At 43.2% G+C, this 24,521-nt stretch overlaps 1 protein-coding gene across 1 annotated transcript in view; it reads right to left on the bottom strand.

Annotated features, from left to right (window-relative positions):
- Positions 1 to 23,475, bottom strand: part of LOC126865044 (probable G-protein coupled receptor Mth-like 1) — a 153,789-nt gene extending 130,314 nt beyond the window's left edge. Inside the window, exons 1-3 of the mRNA XM_050617105.1 lie at positions 22,420 to 23,475; positions 20,228 to 20,500; positions 17,669 to 17,904 (exon numbers count right to left, since the gene is read on the bottom strand). Coding sequence (XP_050473062.1) covers positions 17,669 to 17,904; positions 20,228 to 20,500; positions 22,420 to 22,955 — 1,045 coding nt within the window. The 5' untranslated portion in view covers positions 22,956 to 23,475. The remainder of the gene's footprint in view (positions 1 to 17,668; positions 17,905 to 20,227; positions 20,501 to 22,419) is intronic.
- Between the last annotated feature and the right edge of the window lie 1,046 nt (positions 23,476 to 24,521).

A 24,521-nucleotide genomic window follows, 5' to 3' on the forward strand; every position in this document is an offset into this window, starting at 1 on the left:
TCCAACTCGAATTTCATCGTCCCACTCGGCAACCCGAGATAATTCCAAGGGATTCCGATCGAATGACAGAAAATTGTTAATGTTATGTTAATTTTTCTTTAGCTCTCGAAGACGGCTCATTTGTTTAGCATCGCTAAAGTTCACCGAGGTATTTGAAGCTGCGAGTTTGCGAGTTCGCGCCTTTTCTTAGTGGCAAGTTTCTCTCGGAAATAGCTCTTTCTTCAGCAAAAGATGGATATATAAATGGATAAATATATTATTTATAACACGCGTTATTTGTGCCAAAGATTTCATATACTTAGTAAAAAAAAAAAAAAAGAAAGCACAAACTTTTGCAAAAATAACGTGAGCCCCATATTTCAATTGTTAATTTCCTTTCTTCGTCGATAAAAAGAAATTGTAATCGCTTACACCAACAAAATTTGAAAAAGCCTCGGCGAGGAAGTAACATGCTATCGATCAGAACCCTCGGGAGAATCTCCCACCAATCGCGGAGGATTTATCGAGGGTTGAGGACTATCGAAGAAAGTTAATCGCGTACGAGGTCGCCGAAATACGAAACTCCGCGATTCGCCTTAATTTCACGGGATCGGGGGCTGCAATGTAGAGCTAGTAGATCGGGGGGAATAAGAGGATCCAGAGGAAACCACCCTAAAACGGAGAAAGGGAGACGCGGCAGCCAGCACAGAGTACACGTCACGATGATAAATCGAGCGCGAGAAGCACGAGGTTGGGGTGCGTCGCGCGGTCACCCTAGCGAGACACAATCTTTTCCTATTAGCCGCGCATGGAACCTTAAAAACGTTGCCAAAAAAGGGGGACCGGAAAAACGGGGAAAAGGCTCCGACTGCGCTCGGTCCTCGTGAATTATTGCGCGACGCGGCCGCGCGAATTTAATCGGACGCGCGCCACGCTGCACCGAAAAATATTTCATCGAGACTACCGTGGGGAAAATCCTCTTGAACGCCTTCGTCCTCGCTAATTCTAATGACGTTAACGCGTTTCCTTCGCGGTGGATGAAAGAAGTTTTATCGCGGTGATAAAAGGTAGACGGTTGCTTGATTCGTTGAAAATAAAATAACGGAGACCGAAAGTCGTCGGAGGGGTGGATCAAGAGGGAAATGAATTTCCTCGATTTTTTTAATACGGTAATAATTGCTATTACGAATATTGAAATTACCCGGCAGGATGAATAATGGAAACTCTGAAGGGATTTGTTTAATTTTAGGTTATAAAATGACCGTCAGCAAGTAAATGGTCGGACCAGCTACGTATAACACGCTGGTCTCTGTTAATTCACTTAAGGGAGAGGGAGTAGGCAGGGCATAATCGACGGTGAAGCTGTTATATTCGCTCTAATAATAATAAGCGATCGGTCCTCCGAGCGGTCGTCCACCAATTTATTATAGTCATAATCATGAATATGGTCGGAGCTGTCGCAGCCAACGACAATTTATTACTACTATCGTTATTATCGCGACTCCAGAGATATATGCATGCACCGGTGCTGGCCGTATTCCCATAATCATCGTTACGCTTGTCCTCTGGTCGATTGCGAGCGCCAAGAAGCCCAGAGACATCATGTAGCAAAAATCTTTAAAAAGTCTCGTTGTCTCGGTGTGTTAACAACCATAATTTCGTCGTTCCAGGAACAATGAACGTTACTTCTTTCAGGGAACGCTATTATTCGTTCCTGAGAAAAGGGATAAAGGTCTCAGACGTTTTCTAAACATAGAACCCATCGATCGGTTAACGGTGATATGAGTACGAAGAAAAATCGCAACAGGATAGAAAAGAGAGTACGAGAAGGTTAGGAGCTCTTTGTCGAAGAGGATGTTAAAAAATTGAGCAAGACACGCGGAAATCTCGACGCGAAGCGAGTTACATCCGGCTTTTCGCTACTCATCGGGCTTTCACGTCCGTCGAAAAACAGGCAGATTCGGGATTTGAAACAGTAGGTCGACAGACAAAGAAGATACGCCGCGAGCTACGGCCGGATGAACGTAGGCCTGGCGAGCAGGAAAAACTGGAGGATGAACGACGACGAAGCAAGAGGGTACCGTTCTGATGATACTCCGTGCATTGTCTAATCCCGGAGCTTCGTGATGAACTGCCGGTGCTTGGCACAGCGGGGCAAATATTTGGCGATTATTTTTTTAAAAGACAGCTTTTCTTGCTGCAGGTTAAGCTGCGTTTTCTTCGACCAAAAATCTTCGTGTCGCTAGTAAATTGAAATATTCCACGAGATGATCGAATCAGGGATTGTACGTATATTTCATTTGGAACATAGGAAAAGGTAGGACCAATTATTATCTCGAGGGATGCTAGCACGTTATGTGTCCGTTTAATTTCTCGTCCATACAAACACGATGTCAAGATAGGTTTCAGTGGACGTTATTGTAAATAAATGATTATTTCTCCCGGGAAGATTAAAAATAATAATCTCCTTCTGGCCTTACCAACACTTTCGCGGTAAATCATTGCAACGAGCTTATCCTCTTTTCGTTAAAAGAAGACCTGTAGTAAACATATATTAACTGCACAATTGGAAATGTATTTCCCAGCAGTTATCCCGATAAACTAGTAAAGAAATGACAAACCAGTTGCTGAAGAAGCGTACAACTTCGGAACAATAAGAATGAAAATCGAAGACGCTCAAAAACAGAGGATTTTTACAATAAATCGATCTTTTGTCTGCTGGAGTCAGCCAGTCTGCTTCGGTCAACCGAGACGTCGCGGCGAATTCAAGCGGAAAACCGTGAAAGATCATCGCGCTTCTCTTTCTACCGACTTTTCGACTTACGAATATGCTGTGGTGGAATGGGTCGCGAGCCATGGGTCCAGAAAACACGAAGATCGCGTATACACGGCAGTTTGGCCGCTTGGAACGCGTCCATTTTCCGGAAGGAAACAGTCTCGCCGCTGAGTTTCCCAGAAAGCGACGGTAAAACAACGAGTGGAGGCAGCATCGCGACGCCAGAGTCGCTCAGGAACGAGCCGGGCAATCGGAAGAGGGCATCCATTCTCGTTTTCGCTACTCTTCCCGTCCTCTTGCTTTCAATTTGCGCTTCGTGTTTTTACCCCATCCCCGGCCAATTGTTCTCTCTGCTCCCTTGTTGCGTTCCGAACGGACGAAAGAAGCATTTGTTTTCTCCTGGTCGAGGCAAGATTTTTGCGAAACAAACAATCTCGCTCGATCGGAAGAACACCAGTGAAGCTCGAAGAAGTTAGCAAACTTTTAAAAAGGCCTTGTTTATCTGTCAGGAACGTGTTTCCTTGGAACGAACGATACAAATTACTATATCTAATATTACCATAGTACTATACTAGTACTATGCTAGTATTGCTATACTATTACTATATCCAAGAACTAACATAGTATAGGTGCCAGGTCAAGATCTTCTTAATGCGATTGTTTTCGGAAACCCCAGGAAACGTACCGTTTTCCCGTTATTGAAATCGTGGCCCTCCTGAACAAATACTAGAAATTGTTATTTCGAAGGAAACGTCGCAGTCGAGTCAACGTCCTTGCGAGACGAACAATCGCCACTAATCGGAGAATATCCGTAGAATGACAAAAATGAATAGAATGACAAAAAATACATCGTTTGTCAAATCGGTGGAAAGACGTTTTTTTTTCTGCAGAAACGAATAACAAAATTACTCGTTGAGATAAAACTCACGTTCTAACCAAACGTCGGCCAATGTGGCTCGGTGTGTCGCGGCACACACAGAACCGCAAGGGGACGCGTCTAGGGGTAAACCGTGTGGAATAGGGCGTGTAACTACATTTTCTCGGAGAGTCTCATCCCTCTGGAGCCATACTCGTTGAATATCGTGCCCCCGCCAGTGGAAAAAGTGTGCTCGATCGCGGGCTCGCGGTTTTCCATGTGACTTTCGCCGACACTCTGGTATGCATCGTCGCGAGTAGACGCGGGGGAAGCATCCTTTTCATCTAGTAACGAGGTTAGGAGCCGTTGGAACCGACGGAAATAATTCTTCGCAGCGACCACCAACGCGAAGCTCGAGGAGCGCGTCGCCTCTCACCCTTCCTCGTTGGCTGGTGGTTACTTTTCTAACGGGATTCTCTCTCCCTTGGGCTGGAAAAGCTCCACGAGGAAACTGATTGCCCCGGCTTTTCGCGAAATCGCGGTGTTATTTATTTTTGTTGCGCGCTAACGTATCGCGAAAAGCTCTTACAAGCCACGATCTACGACGCGATATTTTCCTTGATGCGTTTCGCTAAATCATCGACCGCTGGAGTGTATTTATCGTCGTAAGAAAAAAAAGGAAGTGGGATTTTGCACAGCAGCGAGGGTAGTCAGGTGAACGCGGAGCAGCAACCGGGCGTAAATTCGAGAAACTTTAAAAGAGAGCCGTCCTCGCGATAAAGTGGCGGCATTAAAGAGGGTGGTTCGAGAGCAACCGCGACTTTTCAGATCCACCAGCTGCAGACACCTTCCGGGACACGGAAAAAGGAGCTTCCCTTTGGGATTTCCAACGGGTCCGCGTGTGTGCGGAATGGGCGAAACGTAATCAGAGAGCGATTTCTTTATCCCCTGACAGTTTTCCCTCCCTCGAGCTCCGAGTAACATCTTCTTGATCGAGGGAAGAACCACCTCTTAACCGCTGTTCCTTTTTCTCCGTGAGTGTTTCCGAAACGTTCGCCTACATTACGAAAAATCACGTTTTTCGTTGTTAATACATAAATTATATCGGACAGATTTTACGCGTTAATATTCTCTTAGCATAAACACGCTCCCCGGATGTTTGAATATTATAACGCGAGCCCTTGATTACCTCTTGAAAATATTTTTTCAAGAACCACCCTTCAAAGGGCACACACGTACATTTTAGGAACCAGCCCTAACAAACTTCATTCCCAGAAAAAACATTTTTCGCTCTTCGCACGAGTCGCCCATATTCCCGCGAAACCTGATTATCCCAGGCAAAATTGCCTGCTTTCGAAAACATACTTCAAAGGTTCCAGATACGTATACCCTACCACTGTTACGGGGTTAATCAACCCTCGTATCAAAAAAAATAAAAAAGAAAAAAAATATTTAACGTTCTAGCGCTCTCTCGATTCTCGTTTCACGTGTCCAGTGCGACTTATCGCGTCTCTGTGGACGATCGTCCGCAACCGGCAGAACCTCTACGGGCCAATTGTCCCGAGGAATCTCAAAGCCCTTTTTTCCGGGGGGATTGCAGCTTCTCCGCGTCTGCCGTAAAAAGTAAATTGTCCTACGCGTGAACCGTATCGCTCGCATAGGAGGACGGTTTATTTATCGCGGATTTCGCACAGTTCCGGACTCCGAGGTTCGCTTTTATGCACCATGGAACAAAGCTCTAGCTGGGAGCTGGAACGAAAGCTCGGCCGAGGTACAGGGAAACAAAGAGGAGAAGAGAGGAGAAAGAGAGGGAAAGAGAGGGATCGTATTTTGCTCTCTGGACGTGGACGCGCGCCTGGTTCCAAGTTTCACCCTCTCGCGGTGCATTCGAACACGCTTCAGGGACAGAAAAGAAAGGGAGAGAGACAAAAAAAGAAATTTCTTCGTCTCTGCACGCTGTTTACCCAGATTTATGATCGCCGGCTCCGTCACAGATGAAATTTCCATGCCGATGGAAGCCCGACCAATATTTCATATCGAGATCTCCCTGTCTCTGCCTACAGTCGGCCGCGTAACATATTTTCCAGTCCTTACGAGCAAATGAACGAGCTCCATCTATCATATTTACAACGAGCCCTCGAACCAATGCCGGGAGACGATCTGTCTGAAAATCGTTCCGCGCCGCTTCCGAGCTGCATTTGTTATATCAATTTGGTTACGCTCTACACTCTATGGTATCGCGAATTTTTCACCATTGGATGTTTTTCCTTTGCTTCGTACTTCGACACATTCCACAAGACATAATATTTATCGAAAAGATTTTTGGTAATTTTGGACAATAATCCGTACATTTTTTTCTACCCGAAGTACCATTTTAAAAACTATAAAACTGTATAAGAAACAATTTTCACGGAGCTCTAAATATATTATAAAACATTGCACACGTGTAATTAATGTCACCATGTTCGAGTGAGTACCAGATGAAACTTAAAACCTCCATTTTATTTTTTCTAATTCCTAATTTATTCTTCGACCGGCCACTATTCCTTATCTTTGTATCAAAATCCATAAATCTGAGACTCGAAAGGAAAACGTTTGGCTCTATCAATCCTCCCATATACGCGCAACAAACAAATAACAAAAATCGCACGGTCCATCCGACGCTATGAAACGCCTGGCAATCTTTCTACTCGCTCTTCCACGCTGTTTCGATCAAGTCCGCGACTATTTTCGATACAATCGTTCAGCAGAGCAAGGGCGCGATTCGAACGCCTCCGTATCGCAATCCTTTCACGGTGGTCCGAACGAAACCTATCGATCATATTTACTGTGCGACAGAAACGTAATCTGCTTGTCGACAAGAATCGGCCGAGCGAAGCCGAATCGAGGAGCCAGGAAAGAGGGAGAGACGAGCATACGAAGGGACGACACGAAGAGAGAAAGAGAGAGATGATGGCGCCAGGGGACCACGACCAGGGTACTCTCTCCCCTCGACTTTTTCCCCTGCTTCGTCACATTACGTCTCGCCTCGACGAGACACGTCCCAGTCACGTAACCTTAAATTGGTCAATTATTTGGCAATCGTCGTGTCCCAACCGCCGACGTTCGCAATCCAAAGAGGCACCGCGACTATCCGTGCCAGACAATCGCGGTGTCTTCCTCGATAAAGGCCATCACGTTATCCAGAAATATTCAACGTTGCTTCCTGGATTGACTAAGAAACGACGAGGGCTTGGAAGGATGAAAAGCTAGCGTCGACTGTTGATTCGAGGAATTCAGAAGGCGGAAGCAGGATGAGAGACGTCTAGAGCAAATCGAATCGCACGTGAGATGTTTATTGAAGTTATCGAACTGACAGGGTGTATCTCGCTTAACGCGTTCGCGACAAGTTTTACGAGCTGCTGCTTGATCCGCGATGAAATTTTTCTGGGAATCGGCGTGAATTTTTCATTTCGGTGTTGATAAACTTCGACGATATACGAGAAATATGAAACGTAAATTTTGTAATTTTATTGTAGTTGGTATTTTGCTTTCTAAAGAATTGGACGTAAGCTGTTAGACGTTGAATCTCAATACAAAATATTCCTACGATCATAATCAAAGAAACAGAATCTGATCAGCCTCGAGGCATTACAAAAAATACGCTACTCTTTTTCGCCTGCGAAATTTTCCATAGATCGTGCATTTATTTAAATTTATGTTAATTCGTTTCGATTTCCGATAAATGCATAAATACCCGCCATTTACTAATCGTCTACCTTAATACTAAAATTAAGGGATTTACAAAATCTGGCGTCAATCGTATCGCGTTACATCGAATTAAAAAATATGCACTACCTGCTTCGTAACGATGGTATATTTTTTAATAAAAAGAGTTTAGTAACAGCCGTCGTTGCATTAAATTATCTCAAAAGAAACTCGAAAACACCGAGACGTCGCGTCGGCTGAATTCTGACTTTGCACGAGTCAAAGGCTAAGGAAAAATCCCTTTGTAGACGAAATCCAAAGCGTACCAACACGGGGGTATTACGTAAAAATCTCGATTCCGCTGGCAGGAACGACCGCGTAACGGTGAAATAGCAGGAGAAAGGGAGGAAGAAAAAGGAGGAAAACAGGGAAAAAAGGAAACGCCAGCGCGCCCATGTGTTTCCAATTGCGCCACCCTCTGCGCGATTCTCGCACCCCGCCCACGTATGACATACGATTCGCTACTTTTTTGCTCGCGGGCTTGTTTCTTGCGAGAGCGCCACGGCGCTCTTTAATCACCCTTTTCCACCCTCCGCGCCGCCGGGGCTTGCAAACATAAAAATGGCACGCCGCGATTTGCCGCCGGATAGAATGCCGCGCCGCGCGCGGAACCGTCGAGGACTTTCGAGAAAATCCTTCTCGTCAGCTTTTCGTCGTTGCATACACCTTTTACGAGCTATTTTTCCAGGTGTCGTTGTAAACCCTGGTCGAGGATCTGACTGTACGGCGAATGGCTAATTGGATAAGTGGAACTCATAGAGAGGTGGCAGAAGTACGTAATAAACTGGCAAGACAAGAATTTACGATCTAGTTTTTTATGGGGTGCTAAAGAACGACGAAGAGAACAACGATTGGACGTTGACAGGATTAGAACAGTTGAGCGCTCTTTATCGAAACTTCTTTTTGTAATTGAATTAAATTGGAGGAAGAATTTTAATAGAATTTTAGCTTACGTCAATAGAAACGATCATTCGTGGCCAGACAAGCGTATTTTACGCGTTATTCCATAGGAACAAATATTCGTTAATTGACCAATATAAAACACATTATGTCAGTGTCTACACATGAGCTTTTCGAATAGGAATTACAATTTATCGTTTGTTATAAAAAGACATTTATTCGTTGGACAGATCGAGTGACGTGTACATCGACTTATTCCGTATTAGTCGTAATAATCTACTGAAACTTTATATCTTGTATACTGTTCTATTAAACAACGAATATTTCTTTCCTCCGTTTAAAACGATATCTTGGTCGTACCGATGCATATGGCTTGGCAGAACCAAGGACTGTAACGTTACATTCTATGCCGAGTGCCATGCTCGAGCCAAAATATGATAGCTGCTGGCATAAAGGAATAGTCTCGTTTATTTCTCTTTCACGAAACTGAGCAATTCTTTCTTCTCTCTACGTTCTAACTTGTTCTCCGATATACGCACCAAATTACCCTAACTTTATCACCGAAGTTGCAAACTTCAGGATTTTCTTAAAATTGCTTCAAATTACCAGCGTTCACTGACCGTATGACGAACGAATAAATATTACGAATTATTCGTTTTATAACGTGTGATCTCGCGTCGTCCAGATCTTGTTTCCTCTGTGTTTCAGTCTCCTGTAAACTCTGCTCGTGCTTCTGATTTCGCGTTGTCGAACAAACGGAGCGTACACCGTGTATACGCAGATAATAAAATCGCGAAAGCGTGACAATTTTCCACGGACTCGTAAAAAGTGTATTAAAACCAGCGAATCGAAAGTTCGCGTTCTCTCGGGGAAAGCAATATTCACAGGGAGAAAAGTTTCTTAAGCAATCGGAACAACCGAGTTTCGCAACTTCTTAAGGACTGTGTAATTTCCGGCCTAGAAGACGGATAGCCCATTCCTCTGCCTACAACTCACGCGGAGCTCGAATGCAGGGCAATTTAAAAATCATAATCCTACGCTTTATGTGAAAGGGGGATGGTGTTGGAAGTTTCAAGAATTACTATGCAATTTCTTATGCAACTGTACGTTTGAAATACACAGTCTATCTGAAAAATGACGATGGAGATGTATTAATCGAAACTCTGATTATATTTGAGAAAATTGTTCGTCACGTTCAAGAAGTTTCGCATCGCTGAGCGTGTCTTTTTATAGGAATTTATATCTTTATAACCGGGGCTGGAAAGAAATGGAACACGTCGAGAAACTTGTTCCACTCTCTAAATATTATAATAAGTATTCTACCTTTGGACATTTTGTATATTTTTGCGTATTTAAATTTTCTATAAATAGCTAAAACTTCGCGGCCTATCGATTCTGATTAACAGTAAATTCTGGCCTCCCCACAGGGTAATTTGGCTTTGTCGTTATACCAACAATTATCTACCCCTTGCTCTTGACACCAATCTTCACGCATCTTACCCTATAAATCTCCAGCGAAACAATTACTTCGATTATCTCTCCCTGGCGACTTTGAAACGTAACCAGTGTTCGAGGCAAGCGAACACGGAAAGGGTTTCCCTCTGCTACCCCACAAAGAGGGAACAAGCAACGATAAGCGAACGCCAACCGTGTTGTACACTGTACAGACTGAGCATAGCGAGCCAACGCGTTTGAATGAAAAAGAGCGTTGTCGTCAGGGAACACGGAATCCGTTGCGTTCGCTCGTGCCACGCTATTTTAGGCTAATTAACCGTGTCATTAATCAACCCGAGGAGAAACGAACTTGACATCGAAAGAAAGCGACCTACGATAACGGATTTCCTCGAGTGTCGCTACACTGCCGGTGTATCTAATCTTTCAATTAACCATAATCACGGGCTAAAAGAAATAGATGAAATAGGGAGGTTTGACGGTTCTCTTGGAATTAAAATTGTAGCTGTAAAAAGATCCGGACGGTCGAAATTAATTCTTGGAAACAATGTCGTTTTTGCGTGCCGTTTAGGCTGCTATGATTTCGGTAAAGCAGTTATAGTTATGAAACGATTCGTTGTTGATGGCAAAAGGTACAATACGGCCACAGAACCACGTATCGAATTATCGAAATTATTACGTAGGGAGCAAGGGAATATTACGACTTTGCATCGATATCTTTTCGTGTCAGTGAAAGATTTCTATTTGCTTCTTTCTACTTGGCTCGATTACGTAAAAGGTAACTTGATTTCTTCGAATAACATTAAGACGATTCTACCACTGGCGTTCCTTCTAAACGCGAGAATTCTGGGAAAAACCAAGACGTAAAAAGAGTTTGCAAGAAGTCATCATCTGGAACGTATAAATAGCGAAATGAAATATCGAACGGTCTCGGAACGAACTGGAGAACAAATATGGGTGGCGGCGTACGGACAAAAATCCGTGACTTTTCGTCGGGGAAGTGTGCTTTTTACCGTCATTAATTCCGGGATATCGCTGGCGTCACGACAAGGGTGACTTTCTCCCTTTGCACGAAAAGAGATTATAGGTCGTCTTCTCGGCGGACGAGTTGGTTAAAAAAAAAAAAAGAAAAAAGAGGAAAAACACCCACCAGGCTGCTGTACGTTTTTTTTTGGGCTTACTCGACGGTCCAGAGAATCACGGAACAGGGAACCCTTTCGTAAATGAGAACTTGCATCGGAGAACTGGGCTGAACCAAACTTTCGACGAATCCCTGCAACGTATAAGAAACGAAAGTAGGTCCATTCGACGAAGGAGGGGACTTTGAAAATGACCACGATCGAAATTACTAGAAAATAAAGTTGAATCTTCTAACAAAGACAAATAGAACGAGGAAATAACGACTGAAACCAATTTCATATTCGTTGGAACGCATCGTTCTTAAGAAATCTTCACGTCTACTAGTACAGATGGGTGAAGTGTAAGACTAGTACCAAAAAGTTCAAGATAGAAACTATACAAATACACGTTGCAAATATTTTTCTATGTACACAACCCGCTAAAAATTTGGAATCATTTTCTCAAACGTATCCACATCGAACGAAGACTGATCACTTGGGTTGACAACTAAGCGATTGCATGGTATTGAATGGTAATGATTACCATTCCTACCTAGTGACAAAATCCGCGATCACTTAGTTGTCAACCCAATAATTCACCTTTAATTTCTTCAACGGTATTTTATTAATTCTCCCAAGAAATTCGAATAAATTGTTCTTTCTCTATATATTGGGTGGCAAATTTAACAGGAATTACCGACATTACCACCTAGTGACAAAATCCATAATCACTTAGTTGTCAATCCAATAATTCACCTTTAATTTCTTCAACGGTATTTTATTAATTCTCCCAAGAAATTCGAACAAATTGTCCTTTCTCTATATATTGGGTGGCAAACTTAACAGGAATTACCGACATTACCACCTAATGACAAAATCCGCGATCACTTAGTTGTCAACCCAATAGATCGATAGTCTTCGTTCGATGTAGATACGTTTGAGAAAATGATTCCAAATTCTTAGTCGGTTGTGTACATGGAAAAATATTTGCAACACGTATTTGTTTCGTGTAGTTTCTATCTTGAACTTTTTGGCACTGGTCTTACATTTCATTCATTTTGCAATTACCATCCAATGACGAAATTCGCAATCGCTTAGTAGCCAAGCCAATATACATTCAACGGATGTTCTATTTGTTTCCTAAGGAAATAAAATTCCAATCTAATTTATTCTAAAATTCCACAGAATAGATAACGCGACTCCAAGCTTCTAGCCAGAGCTGTACTTTAAAATCATTCAAATTTCGAAAAATACTCCGCTGCATCTACGTATCGAATTGACAAGATTTCAATGAAAAATTACAAACTGCCCGTTTCGGCACTCCGATCGTCCTGCTATTCACAATACGCTATTGGTTCGAAGCTTGCACACACATCACAGCAAAATATGGAACTGATCGAAAGGCAGGAATGGAAACCGGCGTAGCGTTCTCAATCTCCTCCAGTTTGTCGCTCGGAATACGCTATCGACGAGGGTTCCCCATAAAAGGGTGTACGCTGCCTCTCGGCCAAAGTCACGGCGAAACGATGTCGGGTCGCGGTGTTTTCTTAGGAAATAAGGTAACACGAGAAAGATCAACAAGTCGAGTAACGTTTCTTACCTTCACGATGACTCTTTCTGGAAAGAAAAGCAACGAAGACGCAGGATCGCGTAGTTTTCTTGGGCGTCGTGGAACGAGAAAGGACGACACGCAACGCGCAATTATTCCACGGATATCGAAGTTAGATACGTAAGTGAATAGAAAAGAACTACAGTACAACGCAACGCGGATCGTTGGCGAAGGTCAAGTCACGCCTCGATGGTACGCGCCGGAAGAAGAGAGTTTCCATGAAGTCATCCGGCTCCAGACACGACAGATATTTGCAAGGTCGAAAGTAATTAAAAGTGAATCGAGCTACGAGCCATTGCGGAGAGAGTCGAGCCACGGGAACGTGGATACTTGCGAACGAGCGCAATTAAAGCGTTACGAGATGAAGGCATTCCCTTATATACCGGGTGTATCAACCGAATTAACTCCCTTTACGAGGAGGAAATTTGTACGTAAAGTTGAGTATAAACGCCTTTGGTTCAGTTGCGGATAAAATTCACTGAACGACCTAAAGTTGTAAGTGGAAAATAATACTAATAAATAATAATAATAATAATACTAATAAATAATACTAATAAATAATAATAATAACACAATGGAAAATAACGTTAAAGGCAGCGATTAAGTATGTGAGACATTAACTATAGAGCGTAAATATAATAAAAATATTACGTACATCAAGTATGAAGAAAATAGAGACAGTCGACTTGGTTACCATTTGGTAAACCGATATTACCAGATATGAAACTGGAAATAACTTCAAGTTACTTGGGAAGGAACTCCTGTTCTTTTAAAGTCAAAGAACCGTCGAGAGAATCTGAGCTTCGCTTGAAACTTGGAAGAATAAGTGTACTTTAAGTGAAAATAGCAGTTTCGCGTTAGCGAAGCTACGATACTACTTGCTTGAGAAGTACTTGAATTTCAATTTACTTGGATGCAAACATACAACTTGATTAATCTGAACGAGGTTGTATAAACAGCACAGAAAATCATTTTCATTTATCAACTGCGATACAAAAAAAAAAAAAAAAGAAAGGAAAAAAGATAGAAAGATATTTTTTAAGTTAAAATTGTAACGACTTTGAAACATTCCAAATCCCAACAGCGTTATAAATCAGGAATAAAGTCCTGGAAGCTACTGTAACATCACGGACACCTATGGCGATCAACCTGTTCCATGCGATGCCTCCTATTTCCATCTAACAGGATCGAAGAACCGACCAGCGTAAACCTTGCACGCAACACACGCGCGTCAGAGCATACGCGCGTTACGCCACGCGTTCGTAAATCGCAATGCAACCTCAACGAAAAAAAAACGGCATAATCCGTCCGTGTAATCGCTTTGACCGCATACCGGCACCGGCCGACTGTCGTCTAAAACGCTGAAAAAGTCCCGTAATTGCGGCAATGAGCGTTTAACCCGTTTTTCGATGCCGTGACGTTGCAAGGCCATCGATACGTAACAATCTAGTTCTACGAAACAATAACGTCTCCGCATTGACATTTTCCTACGGCTCGAGAACAACGAGAAAAGATGGGAGACAATCGCGATACCGTTAACGCGTTCCGTGTGTATACGCCGCACGCTCAACTTTCCATTCAAATCATTTGGAATTTTGGCAGAGTAAATGTTCAACCGTGTGTTTGTTGAAACAATTCCATAAAAATTAAATTTATTGCCTTGACGTTTAACACATCTTAAACGATACAGCCTTTTCTTTATAATCGTGTTATTTGAAGTACAAAAAACAATTGTAAGGCATAGGCAAAACTATTAATCGTAGCAACGTGATTGAACGAAAGAGTAACCAAACATCGGTCTGGCACGGAACGTGTTAAACGTCGCGGGGAAATTCTTTGGTTGATCGAAGTGGCGTCACGCTAGCGTAAAATTGTACGCCGCTTGCGCGGCGCGTAATCGAAGATATCGTGCTCGCGTTGGAACTCGAACGTGGTGGCTACCTGAAGAAACCGCACGTACCAGGATAAACACACAACGATCTCCAGTGACGAGTAAAAATTTATTTTTTATCGATCCGATCATCCTTCAAGGTTTCCGTTACGCAAATATTGTATCGGCCAGTATAAAACGAGCAGCGGAGTAGTGCGTAGAATTTTCAGCGAGAAAACAGGTAACAGGAAACGGAGGGCTTCCGCGAACTTGAGGCAATGGAAAAATAAATTCCAACTTTCGATCGAGTCAACAGTAGAACCGGTGGTCCTGGTGCTTTCTCAAATACGTCGGTTTCGCTAATAGCTTTCGACGAACTGGACATAGCGTGTATGTAGCTGATTCTAAACGGAATCACCGATCGATTTGGAAACAGAAGTCCGAGCACGATCCACGGTTTAAGAACCGATGAGATTTCCCCGGCTACAAATTATTCTGGCCGCGAAGCACTGCGAGAGGCCTCAGGGAGAAGAAGTTAACAGTTCGGGGAAACTAGATTTCACCGAGCGAACATAATCGAGTTGAATTTTTAACCGGCTACTGTTGCCGCCGTCGTAGTCGGTTCCTGAAAGACGACCGAACTAATCGAATTAAAAACGCTCATGAATTTTAATACTTCCGCCACGATGAAATGAGTACAGAGTCGAATCCAATTCGTTTTCCCGGCTCGATCGCCGACGAGTCAGCTGAATTTTCGATTGCTTGTGCAACTGTTCGATTCCAATACCGTGTCTAGTCTTTTTTTGTTCGTAGTTCTTGGTATCTCTTAGATATAAGCTCATAGAAACTACATACCGATCCATAAATTAAGAAGTAAAAAGGGACGAGGATATTGCAAAATATTTTTATAACGTTCACTTTGCGATTTACGATTATTCCTGTGCATTTATGGAACTATGCCAGTTACGTTTCAGAAAGTCGAACAGTAATAATTTAGCCAGATGACGGAACACGAATTTAGCGATATGTAATCGTGACGGTTGTAAATTTCAGTAAAATTAATCGACCGCGTACTTTTATATTTGTTTGTTGCGTCATAACAGCTGACGTCTTCCTTCCTCTTTTAGACGATATGCGTACACACGAACCGTTAAGAAGTCGCGAAGCCACGTTCCATCGATTCCGCAAGTTGAAAAATACAAAAATACGATCATCTTACGATCGTTGCTTTTTGAACTTACCTTAGAATTTACTGTTATTTGTGTCGTATCTTACGACGAACGAACTTACAGAAGTAAATAAATCGTTTCCTCGAAACTAGATGTGGATCGTGTACCTATGCAATGAAACGAAGGAATTACCGTAAAGTAGAGCTCCGAGAGACTCACATATTCAAATACAGATACGTTATCCATGAAACAAAGTTTAAAATGCGCGATCGAGTAACGAGAAATTGAAAAATTAACGTGCAGCGGAGTAAATGAGTTTGAATTCTGAGAGGCTCGTCGTGTTAGCGGTTGTAATTGTAAGAAATAGAACAGTAGATTGGCTTCCATCGAGTTCGACTCTCCTTGAAAATGCGTCTGTTTGCTCATTTTATCTCTCCACGCGTAAGATGTCTGAGGAAGTATAACGTGACACGCTTATGCAATCTCCTCGCACAAGGCAGACCAAGTATTTCGAACAAAAGTGAACTTCCAACTAATTCCACGATCTCGCTTAAAACGTGCCATAACGAAATCAGAAGCGTAAAAACCCGGAAAACAAAAATTACTCGTGATGTCATTATTAGGAAGCGTAATCTCCTAAACAATCGCTGTCGTCACTCGGACCATTAGTCTCCCCCAACAAACCTACAACACGTTGCGCCCAGTTGCTTCTAGCCAACCAAACAAATTCATCACCAAACTGTGTCAATACAATAAACTTCGTCCGTAAAAGGTTCGAGAACAGGGCGATAAGACCTTAGGGAAGGAAAACTTTGGTGGAAGAAGGGACGAAAAGAAAAAGGAAGAAAAAGAGCAAGAAGAGCAACCCGTGGAGAGTCCGATTGTAGGTCAGCCGATGTCCTACTTTCTCCTCTTTCCGTGTTACTTGGACGCACACGAGTCTACACGAACGAGAGAGATCCTTCGCTCTCTTATCTGTTGTTTAAGAATATATTTACCAAAGAATATATCACGGTAGAAAGCGCAAAAAAGTCCAAAGACCATTGATCGATCGATGAACGCGAAGCGGAGCGGTATCAGGTGAAAGGACGCAAAGGGCGCAATCGCCGTACTCTGTCAAACGGACGAGCGATCCTATGGTGAAAATTTACCGGTGGCTGGGGAACGGAAATAGCCGCGAGACTTGGTGGATCCGGCGCGCAAAGGGATCGCGCGTTGCGCGCGGAAAGAAATACGCTCGATGCAAATTCACCGGTTTCCCTGGTCCCAACATAATTACCCCGCGGAATGGGTCGGGTTAAATCTGGCCGCGACGAGGGACGTAGAGGGGAAAGAGAGAGAAAGAGAGAGAGATGCGAAAAAGGCCGACTACAAAGCGATAATGCCGGAAACGAGCGGAGATGCAAATGAGAGTCGCTGTTACTCGTGGACACAGACGAGACCATCCGTTGGATAGCTCGCAGGTGTACGCTGTAATCGATTCTCGCGATCGAAACGAGCGAAACGGAGAAGCGAAGCTTTGCCGAGGGATTAGCACGATTATCCGAATAATTAGCCTGGAGTTGGTGGGATGGCGCACAGCAAATAAAGCTTCGCCCTGGCCGATTCGAATTCCATCGGTGTATATTTGCTCGCATAGCTGGCGCGCGTTACGAGTGAGCACCGCCGATTGTTCCCTGTGAAACGAGCAAAAATTCGCTACGCAGGGAGAGATCAAAACGAGCCGCGGAACGCGTTCTACTGGTAACGTCGGTTCGACAAGCTGGTCGTTGATTAATTTCGCGAGAAATCGCATGTTCCGCATGATCGAACCTCGAATGATTAACAACGGTGGCTCCGGGGTCTTTGATTCTAGGGGGATCTCAAGAATCGAGTATCCAAAGATTTGCACGATGCTTTTATATAGTGTCAAACCGAATAGAAAACATAGTGTATCTTCTCGTAATAAAGTATACTGTAATTTTCCCTAATTTTCGTCGTTCTAACTGTAACCTTTCGTTTAAGAAATACACTCCTCCGATATACACTCCTCTTCGTAAGTACGTATCAGGATATTTTTGGTTCCATACAACACGTAACGCTTGATCTAAATTATCCAGGAAACGATCGATTAATTGCGATGTTCTAATCGTGCAAGATTGCAATGCGATATATGTAAAAGGACGGGATAAACATAAAGCGCAATGACTCACCGACCACCTTGCAGAATGCGCCGTGCAGGGAGTCACCGGCGAGCTGAATGATGGCCATGAGGAGATCACCGAGCATCAGGCAGGTGACATGATAAGTCTGGCAACGCCAGTGCAGAACGTGATGAGAGGCTGGCAGCAACCAACCGGCGGCCAACGTGGCTGCCAGGAATACCGCGCTAATGATGAAGCCCACAGGGTACAAGGTGAATCTGATGTCGGCTGCCTGCATTATGGGCCTGAAAGTTTACCAAGAAAAGCATTCGTTTTTTATTCTCTGCGTGCCTCTTTATGAATCTGTTTCAATTTCTTCCGATATCGCGAAATTAGAATCTCGTTGATCCTCGAACAACGCGAGTCTGATCTACGTGACTGCAATTCTGCGCGGATCTTTCCTCGAAACATTTCGAGACTGTTAGAAGTTAAATTTTCGGTCAACGGTGAATTATCTTATTGTTAAAAATTCGCGTAATTAGACGTTGATTCAAAGCTTCGGTCTATTGCAGGGGCTATTGCGTCTTTTTCACGCGATATACAGGATCGAGTGATTTTATTGCGTTACGTTGCAACAGACACTGTTTGCCATTACAAGCACCGATCGCTTCTGTGACACTCTGTCGACGGTTTCGATTCCAGGAACATCCTGTTCGTTCCACGAAACGCGCATTCGTGTCTCGATACTCGAATTTCGACGCAAATCGACGCTCCATTCTCTCCAGCCTCGCCAGTGAAAGTCTCGCCGGTGAAATCGTTTCTCCGAGTTTCGTGAGGGTATCTCGGGCTTAGTCACGTCGTTCATCGCTTCTCTGTTGGAGAACCGTGTCTCCGACAGCGGACAGGAAAAAAAGCATATGGCTGTTTTCTAACTAATCAGCGCGTGTAGTCATGCACCACGAACGTTCACGCTCATTATGCGTGGCATATGTACGATGCGTAGCGCTTTCTACGCGTAGGTATTCGCTTTCTTTCGTCGGTCCACCTAAGACAGGGCTTTTTCTACGAATAATCACGATCATTGTGTAAATAAACATCGACCACCTTCTATTCGAAATAAAACGTTACGCAGAGGCCGGGTTTTGCTTGTGAAAGAGCTGCCCTCCGCGCGACCACATGTAAACGGTCCCGTTAATTGAGTTTCGAGCGTTGTTTTGCAAATTGCACGCGACAAGCGTACGCGTCCACACGTTTTCCGAGTGCAATTTCCGAGACTCTTGTGTCGAGCGTTCTATTACAGTCGTTTTCGAATAGAAAGTTCAACGATACAATTTGGACGATGTAATTATTATAAAAAGAATTGATAACGTGAAACTTGATAAAAAAAAAGTCCTTTTCGACCATCGATCATGATAAATTCAAGCTACGACGTGTAAGATGTTTCACGTTACATATACGTATATTTTTCTATCGTAAAAAATTACACGAATGCGTCAAGTTCGTGTTTCATATAGCAACGAAATATGGAATCTGAATTTCATCTTGTCATCGATACGAGCCATCGTTTCAAGTAGCACGATACACCTCGTACGGAAATGTGTTCACTGATGATGCGGCGCATCGCGATCGCACGAACGTGACCTAGAAATTCTTGGTGAGAGAAGTGAAAGTGAAGGAACCGACTTTTTCTCGTGTTGTCGAAGCGGAGAGAAGCGGCCAGCGCCGAACCTCGACCATCGAGGATGCAATTAAGCCGTACGATAAATCCAGATCGAGACAGCCGATACTCGGACCGGACAAAAAGTCGATTCGTGCTTCGAACCTCCAAGTAGGACGCGCTTTGATCCAGCTTGCCCTCTTGAAAAGCGTGAATCGACCGATTGTCGATCGATTAAAAATAAATTACAAGAACGAGTGAAAAAGCGTCGAGCCCGTGCTTTACGGCTGCGAGTCGCAAGATCTATACGTTTCTGATAATATTCACCGATTTCACTGGAAATCTGCATTTTCGTTCGTTTTTATTTGGCTGAAGAAATTCAGAGACAGTCGCGTTACAGTCGCGGTTTCGTTCATTACTTTAATTTTGTTTAACGAAGAAACGCGGTCCGTCGAGTAGAACGCTCGTTGCGCTCGTTTGAGGAGGCACGCGAAGAAACGACGCTAACGAGAGGAAATCCTAATGCCAGTCCGAGAAACGAGTGGAAAAATAGTAAAAGATCGGTGCGTATGGTTACGTAAGCAGGATGTCTGAAGTTTCCAACGTTGCAGGGCAGCGAATTTTTTTTTTTATAGCGGACTATTTTTTCCCGTTTTAGAGCTCGGTATATGGCTCGTAACAACGTATAAAAATATATGGGATATTTAAGGTTATATTCGTTTTTTCAATTCTTATCAGGTATGTATCAAAAATCGGAACAGTTAGGATTTCTCTTTCACATAGTAGTAGGGAAAAAAAAGAAACATAATTTAACTTATAACTTGCAAAATGTCACTAACAATATCCGTTCAATTATGCAAAAGGATTTAGATCAGGAGACATAATTAAAAAAAAAAAAAAAATATAAGAGAAGCCTCCAGATAACTTTCTTACTTCCTTAATTTTACGTTTAATTTATATATCAAACTCACCTTTGCGATCCGTGCTCGGAACACGCGAAGACCTTGGACACGTGGTTCAGTTCCTTGATCCTCTCAACACAAAATTGATCAGTGGGTAACGTGACGCCGCCGATTTCAAAGCCGCCATCTGGCAACAACAGGGCATCCTTAGCGTCGCCCAAAATCGTAAGATTATCGGAACGACGACAAGATGGAAAGCCAGGCACGATTTCAGCAGCGGCAGAGGCATTTGGCAGCAAAGGCGTCGGATTCGCGGCTTCCTCCGAAAGAACGCACGTTTGTCTGCAATGGAAATTTTCAATGAACTCCGCTTTGTTTCGAAAGCATCGATGTTGATAAATTAACGTTAGAAATATAATGGAAGAAACGAAAGACTGGATACGTTGGTGATGTAAGATTAATGGTGTTGTAGAAACGTTTAAGTAAGATGAAATTGAGGTGAAAGGATTAGGTAGCGATTGTATACAAGTTGGATATTAAAGAGCGATGATTCAGAAATACTATATACCTATATTCTGTGTTTTTATCGAGTGAAGGATTGAGCAAGAAAAAGCGAGTAACGTTGGATTGCAAATTGTTTTGAAACGGCATATTTCTCATTCGCGTAAAATCTGTCTTTTATCCAGGACAGTTGATCCTTCGACGGTGTGATAAATTGAAAAATTATTCGCCATGATTATTTAGGAAATAATTGTTCTTTTACGCTCAACATTTCTACGTTGCGTTTCTTGAATTCTTGATGTTAGATACTTAAGATGTACAAGACTTTCACTATCAAGTTTAAGAGATTCACGTCGAGAACCAATAAACCACCGATAACGCTGAGTCTCGAGGGAACCTCAGTTCATAGAACTAATATTTAGGGTTTTCGAAGACATCTTACACTAAGTAAGTTCGACGTGGACGAATAGAAGCAAAGCGACAGAGAAAACCACAACCGCTAGCACGAGTGGATAAAGAAGAGAAAGAAAAATGCATATATCGTTCGTATCGCAAGAATTTATCTAGGAAACGCGCCGGCTGGCCACATAGAATTCTAACAAAGTCCACGGAACGCCCAAGCTTGAACGATTGAAAGCGCGATTAAAACGAAACCCGGCATTTTTTGTTTACTCGAGCGTCACGCTTGCATCGCAAACACCGCATTTCCGAGGGAAGCCTCGCGCAACTTTTCGAACATTTATTCTTTTTTTTTTTTCCGGAGGGACCGCGTCAAACGACAACTGGCGCCTCTCAATAAAAATACACCGGCATGGGTAAACCAATAAATTTCGTGTAACCGACCGAACGATTACAGTTATTCGCGAAGCTAGCCCGGCGTTCCTCTCGACTCCGAGCTTGCCACTAGAATACAAATCACCGGGATATTTGTCTGCGAGGAATATCGATCGTCTCTAACTTGTCTAAATTATGCGGTTCGTTTGTATATTAAGCCGCATAAAATTTAATTTACCTTCTTGTTTTTCCGTTCGGTGCATGTATATACGAACTCTATCAGTGGCTTTATGTGGCTGTAAATATATGTACATAAATATTAACTCTGTTCGCAGCAGTATTTGTTCGCGCGTTTAATTATTTGATAGAAATTTCCGACAAAAACATCACGAGTTTATCAAACAGCCAAACGTATTTTATACCGACAAACTATGGAAACAGACACTAGCTACAAAAGAGTTTCTAAAACGAGTTTCCTTGTACCTTTAACCTCTTACAGACTAATGGTATATCACGTGTCAAAGTGACGTTTAGAAAGCCTGTTGTAGACTGCCAATGAGACATATGGAAATATAAAATTCCATGTTAGATGGAACTACTTATGATATTTCAGAAATTGCGGTAAACTATAATGTTCCGTTAAAAGGATTTAATTATATATTTGCTGTTTCCAGACAAAACGCAATAAACGCAAATAAAAAACCCAATGCGAGTATATCATAAAATATCACAGTTCGAAACGTTAATAGCTAAAACCGTAAAAGTTTATGTCAACATGTTATGAACCGATACTTGGAAATATCGTTTTTCTCCGTAGTTGTGCAGCGTACATATTCGTAAACAGAACGCTAATATCATTGGATCATCCAATTATCCTCGACGTGTCTTATTACCTTTGTTATCAAAGCAATAGCTATGGCGCGAATCAAAGGAACGTCAACAAAACCTAACGCAACGCCTCAAGACACCCAAATTCCAAAACTTACTCTTCTTCGTAGAAAGTCGCGTTTTCTCCGCAGCATTTTCTAATACGTGGTCTCATTGTGGCGGCCGCGTGGTTTCCTTCCGCTTTATTCTTCATGCAAACTAGAAGAGCATTCGAATCGGCGCAATACTCGCTCGGCTCGTATCTTTCGTTCGTGTGAATGTTGATGAGCGCGTGGCCATCGTCTATGAGCACGAACGGATTGGTGATTCGGTAGGGTACGTAGATCAACGCAGAATTCTGATCGCAAACGGGCCTCCTTCCCTCGACGATGTCCCATTCCATGGGCAGTTTCTCCAACATATCTGCCTTGGAAGGCGAATAGATAATAGGTTTCCATTCGTTTTTGGTCGGTCTGCAACGAGTCCTCGTGTCTGTCTCGTTGTCAGATTCTTTCACCAGTTCCTCGTTGTGTCGACAACACTTGAGAATGTTCAATCTCGGTTTCATAGGCACGTTCACGGGTTCGCACAACACCGGGATTGCGATGGTCCAGAGAATCGTAAGGTAATAAATCGCCTTCATAGCGAAAATCATTCGTAAAAAGTAAAACGACGAACAGACGAGTAGAGTCGAAGAATAAAATCAGACGAACATTACACGGAAGTTTCAGTCGTTCGACAGTTTCGTTTCGTAAGCTCGATGTTTGGAGAATTGCACAAGTCACCGTTGTCAAAGTTTCGCGAATATATCAAACATCCGATGGGATTTACGAAATTCACTCACTCTTCGCCAAGAATATTCGACCGCATATTCGGCGTAGAATACACGAGAGTTCGAAGTCGTTTGTTTGGATCGCGCGACTATCGTGTTTATAAACAGCGTACACCAAATGTTCGATGTTCACTAAACGATCAATTTATTCGGTAAGATGGGAGGGAAAGGCAAGCGTGTTTTTGCATCCTTTCGATGGCGATACGCCTACTGAATTTAATAGCGTGGACGAAAATAAGCGCGAAATACTCGAAGTAAGAGAAGTTTTGGCGCGTCTCTGTAGGCAGTCGGGTTCGAAATCGGACGTGACTCGCTCGCTCGAAGGTATCGGAGTTACTGAAGCGGGCCGACCACGCGGCTCACTCTCGACCCACCGGCGGCAGCGTGGCCTGTGGTTGCGCGCGCAGCCTCCCGCCACTCCCGCCCTTATTCAACCATCTAACCTTCTTCTTTCTTCACGACGAACCTCCTCGACTACCGTGGGGTGAGTTGGCACGACCACGTGCTCGCTCCCACCACACTTCCTTCCCGGAAGTGCAACGGTATCTTGCGTGAGTCCTTCTGTTCCTCCTTGGGAAGCCACCCGCGTCTCTGGTTCCTGCTTAGGATCGTCTTTTTCTCATTTTTATACTTCCGTCTCTTACGTTTGTATAAAGGAATTAAATTACACATCGGGCAAAATAACGAAATCCCGTGTTGTTAATTAAATTATCGCTTCGTAGAATTTTCTTCTTTTCGCCAACACTATCCGTTTAATTAAATAATATTTCCGTAACCTTCCTATCTCTTGGCTTTTCCCCAAAAGTTTGTTTGAGTTATGTTACTTGAGATATGTAGCGTGAAATGCATCAGCGTGGATTCGTTTTCAAAGGAATTAGCTTTAGTGCCGAAGACGAGAGTTGCTTTACGATGGGTTCGAGAGATTCCGTACGATGGAAACATACAAACGCATCGACCGATGTTCTCGATGAGACCGGCTTCGGTGGTTTGATTAAAAATTACGTATGTATTAGATAACCGCGAGAATCGGGAAATTTCGCACGGTAATAGGCAGGTTAAACGAGCCGAGAATCCAGCGAGAATCGCTCGTCCAGATCTGGAAGTCGGCCGCGCGCCGCTTCCGGGAAGATACAATGTTCGAACGGAATCTGTGAGAAAATACACAGCACCGCCCTTGCGTTCATTATTATTGACAAAATAAATATGGTACTATCGTGGCGGACGTGGTATCGCGAAATTACCATCTCTGCCTATGTATTTTCAGCGCACAAACATCCTGAACCGCGGCGATGTATCGGTGGTGAGTTCTGATCGCGTGCAGGTCGACGATGATAATGACCGAGAATCAAGGTAACAGTACGCAAGATCAAGTCCATAAACTATCCTCCG

This window comes from Bombus huntii, chromosome 4, assembly GCF_024542735.1.
Source record: "Bombus huntii isolate Logan2020A chromosome 4, iyBomHunt1.1, whole genome shotgun sequence".
Lineage (NCBI taxonomy): Eukaryota > Metazoa > Arthropoda > Insecta > Hymenoptera > Apidae > Bombus > Bombus huntii.